The 22845-nt window shown below is 41.1% G+C and overlaps 1 protein-coding gene across 1 annotated transcript; it reads left to right on the top strand.

The window, feature by feature from the left end:
• Positions 1-2898: 2898 nt before the first annotated feature.
• LOC119732979 lies at positions 2899-5308 on the top strand (the record flags this gene model as incomplete). Its single annotated transcript, XM_038206562.1, has 1 exon — positions 2899-5308. A coding segment is annotated over one exon (2277 nt), but the record flags the coding sequence as incomplete, so codon positions are not given.
• Positions 5309-22845: the final 17537 nt, after the last annotated feature.

Genomic DNA, 22845 nt, shown 5'->3' on the forward strand with positions numbered 1-22845 from the left:
CCTTTAAAAACAGTATTACTTTACCTACGGTGTACCTGAAATTAATGAAATACTGTTGTTGGGCCAAAAAAAAAAGTCTCCGGTGTCTGGTATGGAGCTTGCCCCAAAAGTGGTGCAGCGACGCAGGTTTTTTTTTTCCCCTTCTTTTTTCTTCTTCAAATGTCGGCTGATGTTGCAGAAAACGCTTTGATCCCCTTAAAACTCTCAAAAATATCCTTTAGGGTGGAGCTTGAGGTGACCTCAGTAAGGCCATAAGGCTTGAAAAGTCTGCACCAACTTACCATCTAGACTGACACAAACATTCTTTGGGAAATTTGGATAGTCAAGAGAAAAATCAGAGAAAACGGTAACGTCAGACCATACAGCGACATCAACATAATGCATGTGCTGCCAGGCTGGTCATTATTCTGCTCCCCTACATATTGCACCATTGAAATTTTTTTTTACAGGTTCCAGATACCTGACCATCGCTCCCTCAGTCTGGCTTCCAGACGCATAATTGCAAAATTACAACACCGTCTGCGAATGATGCACAACTTAATTTAGTGCAGAATATACGGGAACTCAGAGATGCCAGATAAAGCTTTACTCGATCTTAACCCCATCTAAAGACACGTTAAAATTGTGCAGCAGCAGGATTCCAGTCAAACCAGTGAGTTTGGCGGTTTTGAGACATCTTCTTTTATTTAACTTTTGTTTTAAAATTTTGCCGACGGGCATGGCTAGAGCGACGTGCATCCTTTTTGTTTGCCTTAAAGGGAATATACAACATTTGCAAACATCAAAAAATAAAACTACCAAGTTTTTGCAAAATACCTTAATAGGATGTTGGTAAATGACAGTCTAAAGCATCCTGTAAAATTATGGCACCTGGTATGCCGTCATTTTCAAGAAAAGTGGTATTTTTGTATCAATTTCCAACGCTGATCGGCCGATGAGCGTTGGAAAAAACTGGCTTTTTTTTCAAATACTGGCCCCAATTGACCATTGCACTTGTTTGCAATCGATTACAAACCTATGAATGGGTACGAGCCAGCTAGACTGGTTCCCTGACCTTACAATTCCCCAACTGCTCTGTTTCTTCTTATATGGAGTCAGGTAACCAGACTTCAGGAAAATGATCGTTTTTCTTGGTTTTTATAGCATTTTCGAACCCAAAAGCTCCAAAAAGTCAGTGTAACTATATTTGCTTTATATTTCCAACCCCCCAATTCCATCCATTTCTGAAAATTACAGCAAAAGCAAATGATGTATATTCCCTTTAACACAATTTACTGTCCGTTTAAGGTAATCAAATCCTTTAGGTCAAAAAAAATAATAGTTCTGCTTCCGGTTACCCAACCGACCCTATTTTTAGGCTGTGACCCTAAAATTTTTATCTGCAATTCCAAAAAAAAAAAAAAAAAAAAAAAAAGATTGAATAAATAAAAATAAATACCTTTTGTCTTGTCTGTCTTCACAAAATACCTCTCAACAACCCTTTTGCATCAAAAAAATGCTTGTACTTATTTGTTTTCTTACTTACATTCGCTATTTTTCGAAAGAAACCTCCATTATTTTTAACTACTTCGCAATTCGATGTCACGATGACTATAATCACGTGGCGACGACTGGTTCCCGCCACGCCGCGCAGGGGCCAATTTAGAAATGCGGTAACTAGTCTGTGCACGGCTATGTGATCAATAGCGCTAGCATGGCTATGCATTGCGGGCACGTGCACTGTCAAATGGTCGGATCCGACATCGTAAAAATACCAAGAAAACACCGATGGAGAAAGAATATTTTTGCAAGTTAATTCACAGAATTGATCTAGCTTGTCTGTGTATGTATTTGCCCTGTACAAGATTCATTTTGAGATCGCACTACTCGTATTTGGAGAGATACAATGCAGCGTGTTTCCCCGAAATTTTCGACCCGTTGGCCGCGGGCCACACATGCACAGTTCATCACACACTTCAGAGTTTTGGCCAGCTTCCCATCTTGACTAATGTTGTGCATATGATGCGAATGACGTGAATTTTCCACTATTTTTTTACGAATTATCGAACGTCAATATATTGACAATAATTAAGGTAGGTTTTATTCACGTTTTGTGGCCTTTTTGTGTATAGCTTTCGTAGTGCAATGGAAATAGTTCAGGCTAAAACTTTGCATATAATTGAATAACCCTTTTTAATCTGCATAAAAAAAATTGGCACCGACCGACCCTATTTTTGAGAGGCATGACCATGTAATCGGAAGCAGAACTATTATTTTTTTTGGCCTTATTACAAACCAAATTTTGGGGAAACCCATAATCACACAAAAACAATATTGAATGAGAAACGCATTTAGTTTTGTAATCGCAATTTAGATTATTGCATGTGTGGTTTTCTTCTGCTTGCATTCCTCTCTTTTTTTTGGAGGGAGAGGGGGTTGATTCAGTGGGTGTTCGCCGTAATCACACTCTTAAAAAGAAATTCCTCCTGACAATAACGGAACAAATATGACCAATCAACGTGCAGTATTTATGTTTTTATGACAAAACAACGCGCAGTATTTAAAATTCCAGTTTATGAAGTGATCCAAATTTCCACGTTGACTTTATTACAGTTGTGTTCACTTGATTCGTGCGTATTTGTATGAATATTGTGATCTCGGGGACCCCAAATAAAATTTTAAAAATCTTGATAAGTAAATTTCAATCCTAGTGTACATTTTACTGGAAAGTACTAGAAACTGAAACAAATTCAGTGCTTATGTGGAGAAAGGTAAAAAAAAAAAAATAATGCAGAAAAAAAAATAGGTGGTGGAAAATGGACAAGCAGATTGGTTGGCTTGGTTGAATTGTAGCTTGAAAGAATTGTAATGAATCATGATAATTTGTTTTCTAGTAAATTACTCATTATAATTGTATGATTTGTTTTAGAAATCACCGGACTCCAGGGGCCGGTTACCTTTGAGGATTTGCAACAGGAAATTATCGACAACTACAAGCAAACTGCAACGACTATTCCTGCACACCCTACACTGCAGTCACGTCAAGTGGGTATTGAGGAATTCTTTATTCCTCTAAATCTCAAAAAGAACATTCCAGGCAAAACAAAATCAGAGAGGTCGGTGACATTACCAGAAGGAGAAAGATTGTTAGATATTAATCAAACAATTACTCTCAATTCCTTGGATGATTTGTTAAATCCAGAAGTAGTTGAGGAAATCAAGATTCTTCTTATTGGTGGGGCCGGGACGGGTAAATCAACCCTGTTAGTGAAAATTGCAAACTCCTCCATCACACTTGGTTCAAAACCCCTTCTTGGTAGATTCAATCTTGTGCTTTGGATAAAGCTGAGGCAAATGCAGCAATCTAGCTGTGTCTTGGATGCCATATTTGACCAAATTCTAGCACGTAACACCAAACTGACGAAACACATAGTGAAAGGGTTCATTGATAATCATGAATCAGGCATTGCTTTGCTGTTGGATGGATTAGATGAAATTCCATCTCATGTTTTGCAATCTGAGGAGGGCGTGTACAGGGTTCAGGATATCTTACACAACAGAGTCCTTACAAAAAGTTTTGTGTTGGTAGCTACCCGACCACACAAGGTGAATTATGTTTTGGGAGGTCACCCAACTTACGCTCAAGTTCAAGCATGTGGCTTCACACCACAAGACACAGCTAAGTTCATCAAATTAAACCTTCCTGATGATGACATGGGAGAGGCATTGATTTCACATCTGAAAGTCAATGCAAATCTCCAGCAAATGGCTGTAGTTCCAATCATTTCCCAGATGCTGTGCCTTGTTTGGAAGAGTCAAAAGAAATCATTGCCTGAGAAAATTACCGAGCTATTTTCAAAGTTTGCAGAGGTTCTTTTCATTCGCCGCAATGAAGATATGGGTGATCAGCACATGATGTGCACCATGATGTCCATCATTGACAACTTGGGGCGTGTTGCATTGCAAGGGTTACTAGACTCTAGAGGGGAAAGACTCATGTTCAATGAAACTGAATTTCAGGATTGTCAGTCTTGCTTAGCTGAGGGTTGTCGTGTGGGTTTCGTTCAACGTGAAATGTTCACAATTGGTCCGGATGTAAAGGTGTTGGTCACTTTCCCCCACAAGTCCATCCAAGAATACTTCGCAGCATGTCACCTGGTGCAATTGCTTGACAGTTTTTTTAGGGGCAAAACAAAATTCTGTCGCCAGTTGAAGCGGATTGGAACCCATAATGTTCATGAAATGGAATACTTGCTGAGATTTTGTTGCGGTAGATCAGGAAAGGCTGCTGGTCTCATTCTGAGCCACATAAAAAAGATGAAAGGTGAAGAAAAGAATCTGCAGAGATTGGCTCGGTGGTTGTTGATTGAGTCTGGTTCAGAAGAGTTGGCAACCAAACTAGTCAGACCAACTGTGGTAGACTGCAACAGTAACGAAGACCTGAAATCACTGAGCTATTACTTACAGCATGTCACTCCGCCACTTGAAGGTACAGAGTTTTTCATGCATGTAATAAAGCAGGAGCTTACCCTTCTCAAGGGAATTCTTCTGAGTGACAACATGAAGTCAGCTGGGCTGATATATGTTTTCTACTACTTGTCTGAGCAGAAGGAGGAGGAGCTTAGCCTCCTTGAGGAAACACTTGGTGAGGTAGATGGACAGCGCCGTGCTCAATTAGACATTGTGGTTCACATTGAGGCAAAGTCATGGTTTGACGTGGGGCGTGTATCACACAGTCTTTTCTGCATGCAGGAACAAGTAGGCAGCCTTGGTTTGGATATGCACCAACGATCACCGGATGAGGTTGTTGATCTATTGAAGGCACTGGAAGGATGCAGGTTGGATGTTCTCTCACTGTATGACACCGACCTGCATGCACGGATGGGAGATGTCAGCCACATACTGTCATCCCTTACAGTCTTGCTTCTCTGTGCATGCAGGTTGGTAGATGATGATGTGAAGGAGCTGATCGGCATCCTTCCTGCTGGGCATGGTTTAGGATGGCTTAACCTTGATGGCAATGCATTCAGTTTGGATGCAGTGAGGGCTCTCACTCATCATCTCCGAGGTCTCTCTAAGTTACGCCGCTTGTCACTTTGTAACATCGGCCTCGATGCTGAGCTCGTCAGACAAGTTGTCAGTCAAGACCTCCCTCACCTGAAGGAAACAAGAGAGGGATATTTCAAAGCCTATTAATCTCCCACCAAGTCATAACTCTCACTTTGTTCCCTATGAATGCACCACGCTCACGAGCTGCATTAAATTGAAACAAGTAGCATGTATCATGGGTCATTTTATGTGAAGTCAATACTCTGCAACCCCCCCCCCCGAAAAAAAAACCCAATAAGTTAAAAACAAATTTAAAAAAAAAAACAATCAATAACAATAAAACCTTTATTTTCAGAGGACAATAAGGGGCTCGATAATGAATAAAAAGTCAACAGAACGGTTTCAATACAAATAGATTTATTCGGAATCCTCTTACATTATGAATACAAATACACCAAGCATAGTTCTTCATTCTACCCAGCATAGTTCTTCATTCTACCCCACCCCCCCCCTAAAAAAAATATATCAATCAATCAATCAATGTGAAAAGTCAATCAACAATTCCTGTACAAAATGATTCATTGAAATCTTCAAACATAATAGCACTGTACTAAGCATTCTGGGTGTCACTTGAAAGTGATATTAAATTGACCTTGTATCTTGGGTGACCTCTGAGTATAAATCTACAATCTAATTGTCAATTAAACAGGAGAATCCACCTCTCCTTTCCATTTCTTGTGAGAAAACACCTTGTATCGCATCATCTTAGGTAAAAGTTGTGTGAGATATCTTCAACTTTTGTGACAAAGGCCTCCTCCTACCCTGTTGTCCGATCAATGTAGTAATATGGCATTCAAACAAACTAATGTGACCACACGCATATGGCTGCACAACACCCTTCCATAGACCGGTGCTGTGCAAAATTTAGTGTACAGAATGATACAAAAAAATTAAACCCTGAAAAAGAGACGGTAGTTTTGCTAAAAAGCATTTGCCTCAGCTTTGTACAAATTACAAAATCCTGACAAGTTCACGTGCCCATACAGACGTTTCTTTTGAGTGATTGTGCTTCATTCATTATCAAATCGTTAGTGTAAATTAATGTAAATTATGCATAAAATGGCAAAAATTATGATTCCAGTTTGCTAACGTTTGTATAGATCTTTCACCTTGACTGTTTATGTAATATACCTTTAAAGTGGTGCAGTTGTGTAAGGACAGTATAACGTGGAGTTTGTTTACTATTCAACTATAGGCCTATGTGCATATTGAGAGTTACTAAACCAGTGTTCATACTGTCAAACAATTCATGTATAATACATACATGAAGAATGTTGCATTGCCAATTGATGCATTTTTTGTCAGAGGACAGTCATGTTTGCCCATTCAGGACCAATCATTGCAATTGTTGTATACACGAAAATGTTTCTGTGTTTCTGATTATGTTGGAATAGGTACAGGTGGACAATTTGCTTGTTTTTTCATTGCAAGCCTCTTTAAAGTATTGATTGACACTAGATTTGTTTATTCCAAGAATGATCAATATTCTGTACAAAAACTGACATTTTTGTTTCTAACAGTTTTGATATTTTGTAGTTGCCCAGGTGATAGCAGTGGTTTATAACATGCCCAAATGCAACCATTCAATTTGGTAAAAACGGTTCTGTAGGAGAGAAAAAGTATACTTTGAATCAACGTTTTGATTTATTCACATTGGAAATGTAAACTGAATGTTAGTAATGTCTAACTGTTGTTGCTGGCATGACACATGAAAGAAGATTTTGATTAAAATGAGATTTAAACACTGTATTTGCGAAGCCGAACTGATTGCAATTTTAAAAGACGGGGATTTTTTTACTCATTCATTTACGCATTTAAAGGGATATGGGATGGGATCATTTGCATTTATCCCAAAAGTAACTTACCGAATTGAAATCAAAAAGCTCACTTGGATTGAAGATCGTACTGGTACTAAATACCCTGTGAAATTATTCCATCTGGCTTGCTGTCATTAAGAAGAAATCAAGGAGTGTAGGTGATTTCCAATGATAAGTCAATTGACTGATTTTTGAAATAAGAGTTCTGTGGACGAAATCGCATTTATTGATCAAAAGTTTGTGCATGGATATTTCACTCTTTTTTTGAAAAGTGTAATATCCAAAGCTTCAACATGTTAGGTTTAGAGTATTCTTCTGTGAAACAGTGATGATATTACATGTATTGGAAAAGAACAAATTGCATGAAATACAAATGTTCCTATGCCTTTAAGCCATGGTTTACAAACTACATCATTGTGATTTTTATCTTGTGATCATTAATGTGCAACTCTGTGAGATAAGGTCATCACTCGGGCACGGACTCCAAGTCAGGATAATCTGCTGACTTCTGGATAGTTTGGTTTCAGTCATAAAAATAAACCACAAAGGAGAACTATCTCGGTGCATTATAATAACGTGAAAGTTGAACAAAGAAATTGACTGGAGCTGGTTTGACCCTGTGACCTCCGGATTCCTGTTCCGATACGGTAATCCGGAACGGTCATCCTGCTACAGTCAATTTGTTCATCTAACTTGAAAATAAGATTTGAAGGTTTGCATGGTGAAAGATACTAAAATAAGTTTGCGGTAGCACCATGTGAATAAATCAGTCAACTTGCATCCTTCTCAGCTTCACCGGTTTCGAGCTTCACCAGTTAATTTGCATCCTTCTCGCGCCTCACCACACCCATCTTATATCATCATCGTTGGAATCCCTCATTCTCCTGACAACGGGCAGAGCATACTGTTCGAAACGTTAAGTCCCTCCGGTTCTTTTCAGAACCACACATACTCACAAAAGAGATTTATTCACATGGTGCTACCTCAAACTTATCTTGTCTTAACTTGAAAATAAAAATTAAATATCTGATATTTGCACCATTTGGCAGAAGTAAGTTTATTGGTTAACTATGAGTAGAGATATGTTGGAATTTGTAAGTCATTCGTATTATTTGTTATTGGTGCAGAAACATTTCTGAGCTCTTGTTTTGTTTTTCCAGATATTTTGGGCAAAGTTTAAGACGTCCGGGATTGTTATTTGACATTGTGTTCTTTTTATGATTATTATCATGTAATAAATCATTGCATGCAATGACTTGAGTCAATCAAGGAGAAATCTTTGAGGTTAGATGATTGTTGTGTTATGCCTCCATTCCTCCCTCAGTGATGGACCAAGCTCCCGCCTCTGAATTCTACAGCTGGGTCACCACTTGGGTTTTGTAATCAGGCATGCAGGCTTCATAATGAGGATAGCAAAAGAAATTCCTTAAACAATATATCAACCCAATCACAAATTTACTTCATGCAATTAAAAATATGATTACACAGCTAAATTGCTGATGGATCCAGAAGCATTTAGTGTTGGGGGATTCAGAAAGTGGTAACCGACAGGCCAGTTGTTGCCAATTCCTTATGTTGAGGGGCGGGGCTAGATTGCATTTTATGGGAGGGGTGCAGTGTTTCCTCTCTTTTCTTTCTTTGTATTATAAAGTGGCAACGGGGATGAATAGACTACAATTTCGCATTAAAACAGTCGTCTTCACTTGTTCCATGGTGGATTAATCTTCAAGGCATTTCTGGTGGCCCCACTTCGGTCTGCAAGACAATAGCTTCTTTGATTAATTCAAGACAACTTCAAATAAGTTGAAGTTGTCTTGAATTAATCATTGTTTGATTACATTGTTTTGTTGTGGACCTGTTGTGTTTTGCTGTTGTGGGCTTAGTGACACCACGGTGACTCATTTGAAAACAAAAAGCCTTTTTAAAATGTTTTTTCTAGCACCCAATGAACACCAAAAAATAGAACTTTACCTATTAACACCCCCCTCTTCAATTCATCCCCTTTCATGAATTAATGATACTTGTGTAGGCCCCACTACCAAGAAACAACTCTACTTTAAGAACAAAACGCACTTTTTGTTTGACTTCCCTTCGATATTCCCTAAAAAATGTTTTTGTAAAATGAAATTAAGCTGTCTACATTTTTTTTGGGCGGAGGTGGGCAGGCATGGATTCGGGGGGGGGGGGGGGGAGGTCAAAACGCCCCCCAGCTCTGTCAATTGTTTTTGTCATAGAAACTAATTAAAATTAATGCACCCCCCCCCCCCCCCCCCCACTGTGACACCCCCAAAAAAATATACTGGTAATAATATACTGGTAAAATTCCTGGATCCTGGTGGGGTTATTATCAGTGGACAAGTTAATTTCGCCGCACTAATCGAAAGCCCGCCCTCTATGGCTACATTTATTAAATAGAGGAATATCAAATATTAAATATATAATACAGGAATATTATTAAAAAATAGGGAATATAGAAGTCGCGGCACTCTAAATATTTCTAAATGGGCGTTGCGGGGAGGGGGGAGTTATCGCTTGATGAAAAAAAATTGCACCTGTAAAAATTTGAATATACGTTCCACAAGGGCTATAACAATTTAATGAAAAAGGGGTGAGCCATCCATCAATACAAAAATAAGGGAACTCAGTTCAAAATAAAATTTCTTTTTAGCAAACTATGGAATTTGAAGACGATCTTTTCTTGGATACAAGTCTCCAATACTGTTTTATATAAAAATTGTGAGAATTAAAAAAGATTTCTTTTTAGCAAACTATTGAATTTGAAGACGATCTTTTCTGAGATAGGCCTACAGGTCTCCAATATTGTTTGATATAAAAATTGTGGGAATTGAAAAAGATGGTATGCAAACATTGTGAATTAAAATAAAAACGACTTTTCCCCCAAGCTAAAAACCCTGAAACTACCCCAGCACAAAATTTGCCCGGTAGCTTTCATTGGTGAGTAAGGCGCCGCAGAAATAACTGGTTCGCACTTCCCAATGCTTCTGAAATCATTGCAGTAGTACAGGGACCAGGGATTTGTTCACAAACCAATCTGACGTGGTTCGTTGCGCGTTCGTAAATTGGCGGGGCACGACGTGGAGGACTTTCGAAAAAACGTCACAACAGTGAAAGTAAGTTTGCCAATTTTGGCCTGAAAAGTTAACCATTTGGCCTTAGAAAGCTAGGTGGAAGTGATTGAACTACTGTAGATTCTTCTGAAGTTATAATTTTTTTTTGCGTATGGAGAACTTTGCCACCCATATGTGCAGAAAATCAAAGCCCTGCATGCTCTGCGGTCACGCGCAACAGTGCATTTACCCGGCGACTTGCACAACCCACTGCGTAGACCGGACTATACATGACTCATAAGCAGCCGGTCGATCCTCAGAACCAAAGCGATGTCTGATTTGACAAGAAAAGTGCCCCTTGTTCTTCTCAACCACTCAAAACGTTTGTTACATGAATGGAAAGCTTATTGTGTTATCTTTCAGAAGCCGTGCGAGCAGAAGCGTAGCCAGTAATTTTTTCAGTGGGGGGCGCTGGGGGGGGGGGAGGGGGGGGGGGGGGCTGGGACATTTCATGGGGGGCGTCATGTAGATCAATGATGATTTTTTAGAAACTCAAAATCTCAGTGGGGGGGGGGGGGGGGCGAATGGGGGGGGGGACGACAAGGTTTTATGGGGGGCTGTTGCCCCCCCCCCCCCCCCGGGTTCACACTTGTGCGACCGGGTTCACACTTGTGCTGTTCGAAGAAGTAAACCCGCACCCTCAAAAATCGGGGATTTGTGCCGTGAACTCCATAGGAAACCCAAAATTTTCACTGAGTTACCCGTTTTTCAATTAAAAAGTGCACATAATTATTCGCCTTTAATCATGAAAAAGTTATATTGTGAAAGAGGAAAATCTGTATTTTGTGATGCGATACAAGGAAGTAAGTTTAACAAACATACTTTCCGCAACGAAAGTTTGCTCAGAGCGCCCAGTCTTCCCACGTAGACAGAGCTTCACTAGTGGCGAGTGAGCGAATGCTCCATTGTTCTCCATACGGGTGTCACAGTGGGGGGGGGGGGGGGGGGGGGGGGTTGACTTATTTTTTAGGAATTTGTATGACAATTTTTTTGGGGGGCAGAGCTAGCTGGGAGGTGGTTGTCCCCCACAATTCCCCCCCCCCCTGGATCCGCCCCTGCATTTACAATGCATGCTGGGCATGGATAAAAACATGAATTTTAATCAGACTGTCTTTTTTATTGACATTCAAATATGGCATTTGGAGTATATTTAGCCGGCACCGGCTTTCTTTAAGCAAACGATATTTTGCCGGATAGGCATTGAACATACGCAGTGACATTTTCTGGGACTTAAAAATAAAACATAGTACCTTCGCTTGTACCCCCACCCCCCTCCCTGCAAACAGAACGCTTGTCAGGGCTGACGTCATTTGAGCTCTCATTGGATAGATTTGCTTGACCTGTGACGTACATGTAGAAGGCGTCACACAAACTAACTTCCGGTGCCCATCATGCGTAGTGCGTGCTAGCTGCATGTGAAGGTTAGTCCCATAAATGTGACAGTAATACTGGACTTCCTACTCTGGTTAATAGGGAGGTAGACCAGTACACCGTCACATTTATGGGACTAATAAACTACAAAGTCTAAATGTGAACAATAGAAACTAGACAAAGTTTTACATTGTCAGGTACATGTACCAAGTGTGGACTTTGTTTACGGAGGTAGTCCGGTAAATTGGCCACATTTATGGGGCTAGACATTTGAACAGCTATGAGGGATGACACCTTCTTGAATGTTTTGTTTATTATGTTGTGGAAAGAGGGCATGATGTCTTTGATTTATTGGGGAAATTATGGAGTCGATGACGAAGACAACCAGAAAACAGGCTCAAAAACCAAGATGGCGACAGTGAAACTCGATGCAATGAAGGAATGATGCTGATTATGCTGATTGGCTGGATAAAATTTTTTTTTTTTTTAACATGTTGTTATCAGCCAATCAGCATCGGGCTAAGCTTTCATTCTGTCTGGCATGCACACGTGTTGTAAGAAGTACAACGTGCACTTCGTCTATGAATGCAAAAAATGGGGAAAGTAGTCACATTTTCTTTGAAAGTGTGTTTCAAAATTCCAACAAATATGAGTAAATCTGAAGACAAAAGACTGCCCTGCAAAAGTCACTTTGGTGCTGAACAGTCATTTTAAAGCTAGAGTCCATCATTTGCAGCCATCCGAAAAGTAACTGGCGTAATAATTGTTGAAAAACAAACTTGGTTGAAAGATAGTAAGGGAACTAAACTCCCTGTGAAGTTATTCTTTCTGGGAAGCTGTCATTTTGAAGTAATCAACGAAGGAAGGCATTTCCAACGGTGATCTAAGAAGCACCGTAGGAAAATTTAAATTAGTAGTTTGTTTTGTTATTCAGCGCAGCGCGCACAAGTATTGGAACGACGCACACGCGCGCGCGGTTGTTGTAATTCGTCGGATCAGTGCGCGACGTCGCGTATAGCTGCAATTCAAAACATGATTCAGTAACTTTTGATTTGAAATTGAGAATGTACAGCTGAAGCTTAGCTCAAACTTCATCAGGTTAATTGCTCAGTATCCTTCATTAGATTTTAGCAACTCTCTTGTTGCTTCAAACGAACAAAATGCACAAATTACAAATGATGGACTGTAGCTTTAACCGGAACTTGTTAAAAATAGAGGTGTCCTGAAGATGACGATTACCCAAGTCTCAGTACATAATGTAAGCCCCATCTGAGTCACAACTGCGCGTGTGCACATCACATGACAACAATGGTCTGTGGATAAACAAAGCGGAAAGACTTCCATACCCCACCTGGACATCACTTGACACCCTGTGCACAAACCCTTTGAGACTGGTCTGAAAAAAGTCTGTTTTTTCAGTAAATACTTTAATATTTTCCCTGCAAAATTTGACTTTTTAGGGCATGTTATTGGAAAAATTAATGATGTCCAGCATGCATGTATAATGGAATTTTCCTTATAGTAAAAAAGAAGATGGAACTTTTGTTTCCACCCTAGTTGCAGCATACACATATGATCAGTACAAAACAACTTAAACCATGCAAGGGCGGATCCTGGGGGGGGGGGTCCAAAGGGGGCCATGGGCCCCCCCCCCAAACGAAACTATTTTTTTTATTTTTTTTTTATGTGACACCGCAATAAAGGCAGGCAATGAGTACACCACCATCTTTTCCCCAAAAAAACATTGGTTAAAGTGGTCAGAAATTGCCTCAGATCGCACCACAGAGCATCTAGAATCCAAAAAATTTAAGCGGGCCCCGAACCCCACGCCGTAATTTTTTTGACCCACTAATTGGGGGGACCCAAAAAATTTTTGGCCCCCCAAAAAATTGTGTTCTGGATCCGCCCTTGAAACCATGGTGCCGTTAAACAATCAACATTTTGCATCTACTTCACAAAAAGAACTTGTCTTTGATTTCATTGGTACCCCGCTATGATTTTGCATGCCTGTGGTGAACTTTCGATCCACAGACCCTAATCGTCATGTGATGTGCGCATGTATGAAGGACATTTACTATTAGGTCAGGGAGCCAGACGATGCTGTAACGATTGCCGCAACAGTAGCCCCTGCATTATTTTTAACATTTTGGACATGATCTGGCGATCGTACTTACAAGGCGTTTCAAATGATTAAAAACCCAACCATTTGCCAACAAAAATATCAGATTTTATCCTCAAAATGACCACAGAATTACTACATCACCCCACCTGAGATACAATTACAGATTTATGATTTGAAGATTGAGATACTAAGCTTTACTTACAATCTGGATGGAAAGTGAAAATTACCATTTATCAGCAAGGTCTCCATTGCGAATATCGTGCAGACGCCATTTTCAAAATTGTCCTCCTTTCTTTTCCAATTTTAGTAAAGTATGGCGACAGGCGTCCAACATGACCTGATGAAGCAGGCACAGTGCTTTTGGTCAATGCTGGATGAGCTTGCAGAGACCAATGAAGATGCATACAGGAAGTTCATGGCCACAAACCTCCAAAGAGGACAGCAAGAATTGACACCGGCCAAGCCATGGATGTCTGCCAAGACCCATATCATGGTAGGTTCGAAATAGGCTGAAAATATGTGTGTGTTTCCGGTAACATCCTAACAATTATCCAGGTTGGTAGGTGAACAATTATTTTTGTTTTTAACTTCTTTTTTTTATGTATGTGTGTCAGTCTGTTATACTGTTACCTTGTTTATTCTAGGGTACATTGGGAAAGATTTCCATATACGAAGTTCACTAATTTTCCTCTGTATTGACTATTAACAAGCCCCCAGATAGTAATTTCATGTCATCAAAGTCAATTTGAGCAGTGAGAAAATACAAGCATTTTCTTAGAAAACACTTAGAATTTTTCAGTCCAATCTCATAGGGTTTGTACACAGGGTGTTGAGTGAACTTCGTATATGGAAATCTTTCCATACATTGTACACTCACCACAGACACACAATCAAGGTATCATTGGAAAGAGGACACATTGGCGTTTCACATCATCTTTAACTTATTTCAAAATATTTATTCGATTTTGTATAATTTACATTTACATTTGGGTTTCCTTATTTTTGATACACCCTGTATTGAGCAGGCCAACATGAACAGCATTCAAGTTTCAACTACCAATTCTGAGACAATGGGAGTTTGTCCCATCCAATAATGCATACTGTGGTGACTAGCAAGCTCAGACTCTCAGGCCGTTGGATTGATTTGGTTAGACTTACATGTAGCAGGCGTGGCACATTGACAAGCACCTGTTGTGTGTTGTTTAATTGAGCAGTTGAGCAGGGTGTTAGCCAAACAGGGCTCGATTTACCAAAAAAAAGTGGCATGCACTGGTGCAATTTTGTAGACCAAAAAACCTACATGCACCAAGAAAAACCCACATGTACCATAATTAACTTACATCCGTCTGCTTCTCTGAAGGCATTCTTTCTCTTTGATTTATCGAACTTTCTACCTACAGTACACCCGTGAACTTGGCGTTGTATACAACGCCACGCTGTTGTGGCATTTCGAACATGGCGAAATTGAACCGCCATACATAATATCGAACATATGTTGAGTACTCACATAGAAAGCTAAATTTGCCTTCCCGCGTGTTCAGTATGTGTCATTTCGACAAAAATTTGCCGATGAAGACCCATACGAACGTGTAGAAATTAGATTTTAACCTGACAAGTGACACAAGTACCCAGGGTCATTTGCGTGCAAAATTATCGCAGCCCTCCGAGCTACCCGTCTGCTTCATGTGGCACATATGATAGGCGGCGTCCGATTGGTCAATAACGAGACCACGTGATAAACGCAGCTAATAATTTGGAATCACACTTATGATCCGGACATAAGGAATGCCAGGAGCGTCAGTGCGATACCAAATTATCCGCAGCATGTATCACGTGGTATTAAAATCACATGCATGATCGGAGGAGGTTGCAGGACGTCGGGATCTCCAAATTTTACCGCGTACCTGAATCTGCTGCGAGGAATAATTTATGGATATATAAAAGAAATAACACGTTTGTACACTATCTGGTCAAGTATTCAACAAACTTTATTCTTATTCTCACTCATTTGTAAATAGTAAATATATGAATGAAATGAGTATTTTGGTGGCTAAAAAAGTATATGCACGTCGTGCATGCTCAGTAAAAAGCTATGTGCACAAGCAAAAATCTACATGCACTGGTGCATGCGTGCACCCGGGTAAATCGAGCCCTGTAGCCAAAGCACTGGAACTGGTCATAAGGTTAAGGTGTTACCCCAAGAATTTACTAATATCTCATGTCTGGTTTTGCCGTACTGAATAATCCAGTACTGTACAGCCAAGCCACTACTTCAATAGACCTCATGCTGAGCGGCCATCTTTAGAGGACAATGCAAATATACTGCTTGGATAGGCATGCCAACTAGACCTCTTTATGTGGCCAATCTACATGTTCACCATTGAACAACATCTGTAGACCTCTGTAGGTTTTGTTTTGTAAAATGTGTCTTTTTTTGTATAGGAAGAATTGACTCGTCTAGTCCCAGACAATACGAGTTACGTCTGCCACTACTAGAGATAATACAAGAAGACGATTCCACAGCCAAAGTCAACAGACAAACATCATCACTCACTGTTGCCATGCCAACCAGGATGGTAAGTTAATAAGTTATATCTGAATGCTGCAGATGAAGTTGCGTATGCATTTGTAGCCAGCCTTGGGCAACTTGGATCAAGGACCAATAGTTAACTAGTGGTTGGTTTGTGCCGTACCTAGTGCATTCGCAGTGCAGATAACGTAGGGAACGTATCAACGACTCTAGTTGAACTAAGTCATGTCAAGGACCATGAGAAAATGGCGGTCGCACAATTTTTCAACATTTGACGTTTCTGTTAAAATGTACACAAATAGTAGTAATTGTGTACTTAATACAAATTGCAGTTATACAATGGCGACAAAAGTGACAGAATCGTAAAGGTACACGGAAAAACTATGACATGAAAATGAAATTATCAGCTCTCACAGTTTTCATTTTTCCGCCATTTTTGTTGATAGTAGGTCCCCTCTGCACTATGCTATGAAAATTGCTATTGATAACCAGTAATATCATGGCACGACCAGCCGCAGTAGGTTGGTCCTGAATAGTGGACTAGACTAGTCGTCCACTAGTGCCTTTGACCAGAATAAGTCGAACTATGGTTAACTACATGTATGGTCAAACTTGCCTCTTGCAGAGAATATTTTTCTGATTTTAATCAGAAAAAAGACTTTTGGAATTTTCCAACAAAATCTCCAATTTGTTAACAACTTGTGCCCCACAAAATTTTATTTGTTTTACGATTTTTCCACAATATGTGACTTTATTTAAATTATAATTTCAAAGAAAAGTCGACGAAAAAGTCAATGACAATGGCACATAAAAATTATCGCGAGCGTAGTTTTACACTCTTTCACCAGTCGTAAATGGAGTGTTTGTACGGTAGAAACACCCAGGTCAACACTGATCGGAACCCTTTCCCGGCTGGATTAAAGGTGAAATATTGACGTTTGACATGGAAAAATCACTGCGTCAGTGCATTACACTAAGTGTGGAGCATGCTTGCACAATGTAATATGCAACGGTACCACCGTACATGACCGGCCGGGTACGGATAGCTGGTCCCGCAAATTTGTTTTCCCCAAATGACATCCACATGGGGTGCACGCTATGGTGTTTTTGGACTTTACTTCTCTAAAAACTTGAGAAGAAAATATAAAATCAGAAAAAAAGAAATAAATTCGAACATATTGAAATTCTGACTTTATTTCCCTTTTTGAAAAAAATCCTCCAAAGATTGGAAAAGAACAAAATTCCGGTACAAAATGGTGACTCAAACCTACAACTTTGCGGTCCAAAATCACAGCCCTACCAACTGAGCTGTTGCACTGCTCGACAAATCCTGGGAAAAAATTAATATATACATGTACGTGCGTACGTATCGTTAAAGTATCGTAGAGGGTGCTAAACAATCATGTAATATGGATACATACATGTAGTTTGGGAAAAGAAAATTCACGGTCAGGCCACATGAATGATCCGATGGATAAAATTCATGCTGTTCGATTTACGGAGGTTTCAGATTTAGTTGTATAAAAATGTAATGCTTTAACCCTATAGGGCCAGAGGGGGGGGGGTGGGGAGGGGGTTGGACCCCTGTAAATTAGGATTTTAGCTGAGATACATGCGGATGCGCACCCGACTGTCCAACAGATTGACCTTGTCCACCTTGGATGTACAAGACATGCTCCAGCAGGAACGGCCAGGGACCCAGTACTATCAGAGCTGCAAAGAGTCATCTACTCTGGTTGGCCAGGCTCTATCAAAGATCTCCCTCGTGATCTACGAGTACGACCCTACTGGTCCTACAGGGAAGAACTTGGACTCTCATGCATTGCCATCTAAAAGGGCGACAAGTCCTGATACCAGAATCCAAGTGCAATGTACATTCTCAACAACCTTCACACTGGACATGACCAGTTAGACATTGAGAAAACATGACGTTTAGCATGTGACTCTGTCTTCTGGACAAAAATAAACGACCAAGTAAGCCGTGTGGTGTCCTCATGTCACACTTTTCAGGAAGACCAGCTTGGCCAACGCAAAGATCCACTTCAGCCTCATGAGATCCCAACCTCACCATGGTAAAACTGGGAACCGACATCTTCATGCCACTTGATTGAGCCTCAGGAGATCCCAACCTCGCAATGGGTAAAACTGGGAACCGACCTCTTCATGCCACTTGATAAAACCTCATGAGATCCCAACCTCACCATGGGTAAAACTGGGAACCGACCTCTTCATGCCACTTGATTGAACCTCATGAGATCCCAACCTCACCATGGGTAAAACTGGGAACCGACCTCTTCATGCCACTTGATTAAACCTCATGAGATCCCAACCTCACCATGGGTAAAACTGGGAACCGACCTCTTCATGCCACTTGATTGAACCTCATGAGATCGCAACCTGACCATGGGTAAAACTGGGAACCGACCTCTGCATGCCACTTGATTGAGCCACATGAGATCGCAACCTCACCATGGGTAAAACTGGGAACCGACCTCTTCATGCCACTTGATTGAGCCACATGAGATCGCAACCTCACCATGGGTAAAACTGGGAACCGACCTCTTCATGCCACTTGATTGAGCCTCATGAGATCCCAACCTCGCCATGGGTAAAACTGGGAACCGACCTCTGCATGCCACATGATTGAGCCTCATGAGATCCCAACCTCACCATGGGTAAAACTGGGAACCGACCTCTTCATGCCATTTGATTGAGCCTCATGAGATCCCAACCTCACCATGGGTAAAACTGGGAACCGACCTCTTCATGCCACTTGATTGAGCCACATGAGATCCCAACCTCATCATGGGTAAAACTGTAAACCGACCTCTTCATGCCACTTGATTGAACCACATGAGATCCCAACCTCCCTATGGGTTAAACTGTGAACCGACCTCTTCATGCCACTTGATTGAGCCACATGAGATCGCAACCTCACCATGGGTAAAACTGGGAACCGACCTCTTCATGCCACTTGATTGAGCCTCATGAGATCCCAACCTCGCCATGGGTAAAACTGGGAACCGACCTCTTCATGCCACTTGATTGAGCCTCATGAGATCCCAACCTCACCATGGGAAAATCTGGGAACCGACCTCTTCATGCTCAGAAACGAACCATGGGGCCATGTCTTGCACGTTGTATAAAAATGTAATGCTTTAACCCTATAGGGCCAGAGGGGGGGGGGGGGGGAGGGGGTTGGACCCCTGTAAATTAGGATTTTAGCTGAGATACATGCGGATGCGCACCCGACTGTCCAACAGATTGACCTTGTCCACCTTGGATGTACAAGACATGCTCCAGCAGGAACGGCCAGGGACCCAGTACTATCAGAGCTGCAAAGAGTCATCTACTCTGGTTGGCCAGGCTCTATCAAAGATCTCCCTCGTGATCTACGAGTACGACCCTACTGGTCCTACAGGGAAGAACTTGGACTCTCATGCATTGCCATCTAAAAGGGCGACAAGTCCTGATACCAGAATCCAAGTGCAATGTACATTCTCAACAACCTTCACACTGGACATGACCAGTTAGACATTGAGAAAACATGACGTTTAGCATGTGACTCTGTCTTCTGGACAAAAATAAACGACCAAGTAAGCCGTGTGGTGTCCTCATGTCACACTTGTCAGGAAGACCAGCTTGGCCAACGCAAAGATCCACTTCAGCCTCATGAGATCCCAACCTCACCATGGTAAAACTGGGAACCGACATCTTCATGCCACTTGATTGAGCCTCAGGAGATCCCAACCTCGCAATGGGTAAAACTGGGAACCGACCTCTTCATGCCACTTGATAAAACCTCATGAGATCCCAACCTCACCATGGGTAAAACTGGGAACCGACCTCTTCATGCCACTTGATTGAACCTCATGAGATCCCAACCTCACCATGGGTAAAACTGGGAACCGACCTCTTCATGCCACTTGATTAAACCTCATGAGATCCCAACCTCACCATGGGTAAAACTGGGAACCGACCTCTTCATGCCACTTGATTGAACCTCATGAGATCGCAACCTGACCATGGGTAAAACTGGGAACCGACCTCTGCATGCCACTTGATTGAGCCACATGAGATCGCAACCTCACCATGGGTAAAACTGGGAACCGACCTCTTCATGCCACTTGATTGAGCCACATGAGATCGCAACCTCACCATGGGTAAAACTGGGAACCGACCTCTTCATGCCACTTGATTGAGCCTCATGAGATCCCAACCTCGCCATGGGTAAAACTGGGAACCGACCTCTGCATGCCACATGATTGAGCCACATGAGATCGCAACCTCACCATGGGTAAAACTGGGAACCGACCTCTTCATGCCACTTGATTGAGCCTCATGAGATCCCAACCTCACCATGGGTAAAACTGGGAACCGACCTCTTCATGCCATTTGATTGAGCCTCATGAGATCCCAACCTCACCATGGGTAAAACTGGGAACCGACCTCTTCATGCCACTTGATTGAGCCACATGAGATCCCAACCTCATCATGGGTAAAACTGTAAACCGACCTCTTCATGCCACTTGATTGAACCACATGAGATCCCAACCTCCCTATGGGTTAAACTGTGAACCGACCTCTTCATGCCACTTGATTGAGCCACATGAGATCGCAACCTCACCATGGGTAAAACTGGGAACCGACCTCTTCATGCCACTTGATTGAGCCTCATGAGATCCCAACCTCGCCATGGGTAAAACTGGGAACCGACCTCTTCATGCCACTTGATTGAGCCTCATGAGATCCCAACCTCACCATGGGAAAATCTGGGAACCGACCTCTTCATGCTCAGAAACGAACCATGGGGCCATGTCTTGCACTTTCCTGAGGTGATCCAAGACAAAGTTCACATGACTTCCTACACATGTAGTACCATCGCAAGCCAATGCTTTTTAATAGAGATCAGTAATTCTTGAACTTCAGAGATTGCGACATGATACCAAGGCGATTGTCATGATTGTGATCCACACCTGTCGTTAGTTTTGGTCAAGTTGTTAGAATCATGAGAGTTTTTTTTCCCACCAAAAACAACTTCTTTATCTGAAACTGACTTCTCTTAAATCTAACGATAATATATTTGAAATTTGAACGGTATCTTTCATTGGAAAATGCGATTTTCGAATGCGCATGTAATTTCAGTTCATGACATTCCCAAAATTTCCGACCAAAAATAAAATTGTCCTCTTTCCGCGACTTCTTTGTTGGTTTTAAACATTGCTTACTAGTTTGGTAAGTTCAATAAAGCTTATGTAACGCAATCACAAAAAAACCTAATCTAAAAATCTAACGATAATATATTTTGAAATTTGAACAGTATCTTTCATTGGAAAATGCGATTTTCGAATGCGCATGTACATGTAATTTTAGTTCATGACATTCCCAAAATTTCCGACCAAAAAATAAAACCGTCCTCTATCCGTGATTTCTTTGTTGGTTTTAAATATTGCTGACTAGTTTGGTAAGTTCAATAAAGCTTATGTAACGCAATCACAAAAAAAGACTGCTTACAGTACCATTATAATCTGCCTTGTAGTATACAAATAGGCCCTATAACATGGTTTGAGGGTGGACAGTCGATATTCGCTCCCCGAGGTATTGGAAGTTGACAAACTAGTTCCCGAGGCGAAGCCAAGGGAACTAGTTTGTCAACTTCCAATACCGAGGGGAGCTAATATCGACTGTCCACCCGAAATAAACCATGTTATATTTGTTTTACTATACCTCATACATATTCAGTTGCCGAATTTTGTTTTATTATTATGCACCTAAAACAAAATTTGGGGAAACTTGTACAGCTCACCAAAAGATTCAACTTCAATTACTAGTTCGGTTCGTTTGCAATTATAATACAGTTACTACAGTTGTAAATACAGTTGTTTGCAATGTGTACAACTTTCTTTTGTACAGGAGACATCTTTACACGGTCTATACATTTTCTCCAGTACGGCAGCATTGAGCTCTGTAAATTAACATTTACGCGAACCGTGCAACCATGCATCTCTCCTGTGCGATGTTCGCGCGTGCGTACTGCACCCGTGCGACAGTTCCTCGATTGCTCTGTAAAGCGCATGCATAGTAGACTGTCGCACGGGTAACCCATGCGACAGTCTACTACGCATGCGTATTTACAATGTGCGTGAATCCTCGCGCGCGCATTTGGTAAACAGCAAGAATAACATCTGGCACGTGATGGTGAATTGACCAGTGAACGTTCGGCTCTCGATCATGAATATGTATGAGGTATAGTAATGAAAAATAGTTGGCCTATTATCTTTTCAATGTTGTTTTTCACTGAAGTGGGATGTTTTTCCCACAATGTAGGAGAAAACTAAGAGCATGCAGCTTTCATCTTGCTTCAGATCTCTAATGTCCCACTTTTGGTTGCTGAGTATTGCGTCCTTACACATTCATGTACATGTATGGTTAGTGGATAGGCTGTGAGTGATATGAATGCTATACATAGTGGTATTGTGACTGTAAATGGATTAGGAACTTATCCACGGCTGCCCTGGAAATGCTTCACCTTATTTCTTTACGAAATACCTAACAAAAGTAAAGTGTTTAAGTTGTAGTTTTGAGGCTTCATGTGGCTAGGCTTATGCGTTTTTTTGAAGAGTGTCCAGGAATAACTTGAAGTATTTTGTTTGCTTTAGTTTCATCTGGCTGGTTCAAAGTATGATTTGCAGGGATTGTTTTGGTTGAACTTGTGTTTATTTTTGGTTTCATAGGGGCTGATATCAGTTCATATAGATTACAGACTACAGACAACGGCAGCCTATAAAG

The sequence above is a fragment of the Patiria miniata genome, unplaced genomic scaffold (assembly GCF_015706575.1).
Source record: "Patiria miniata isolate m_02_andy unplaced genomic scaffold, ASM1570657v1 HiC_scaffold_25, whole genome shotgun sequence".
Classification (NCBI taxonomy): domain Eukaryota; kingdom Metazoa; phylum Echinodermata; class Asteroidea; order Valvatida; family Asterinidae; genus Patiria; species Patiria miniata.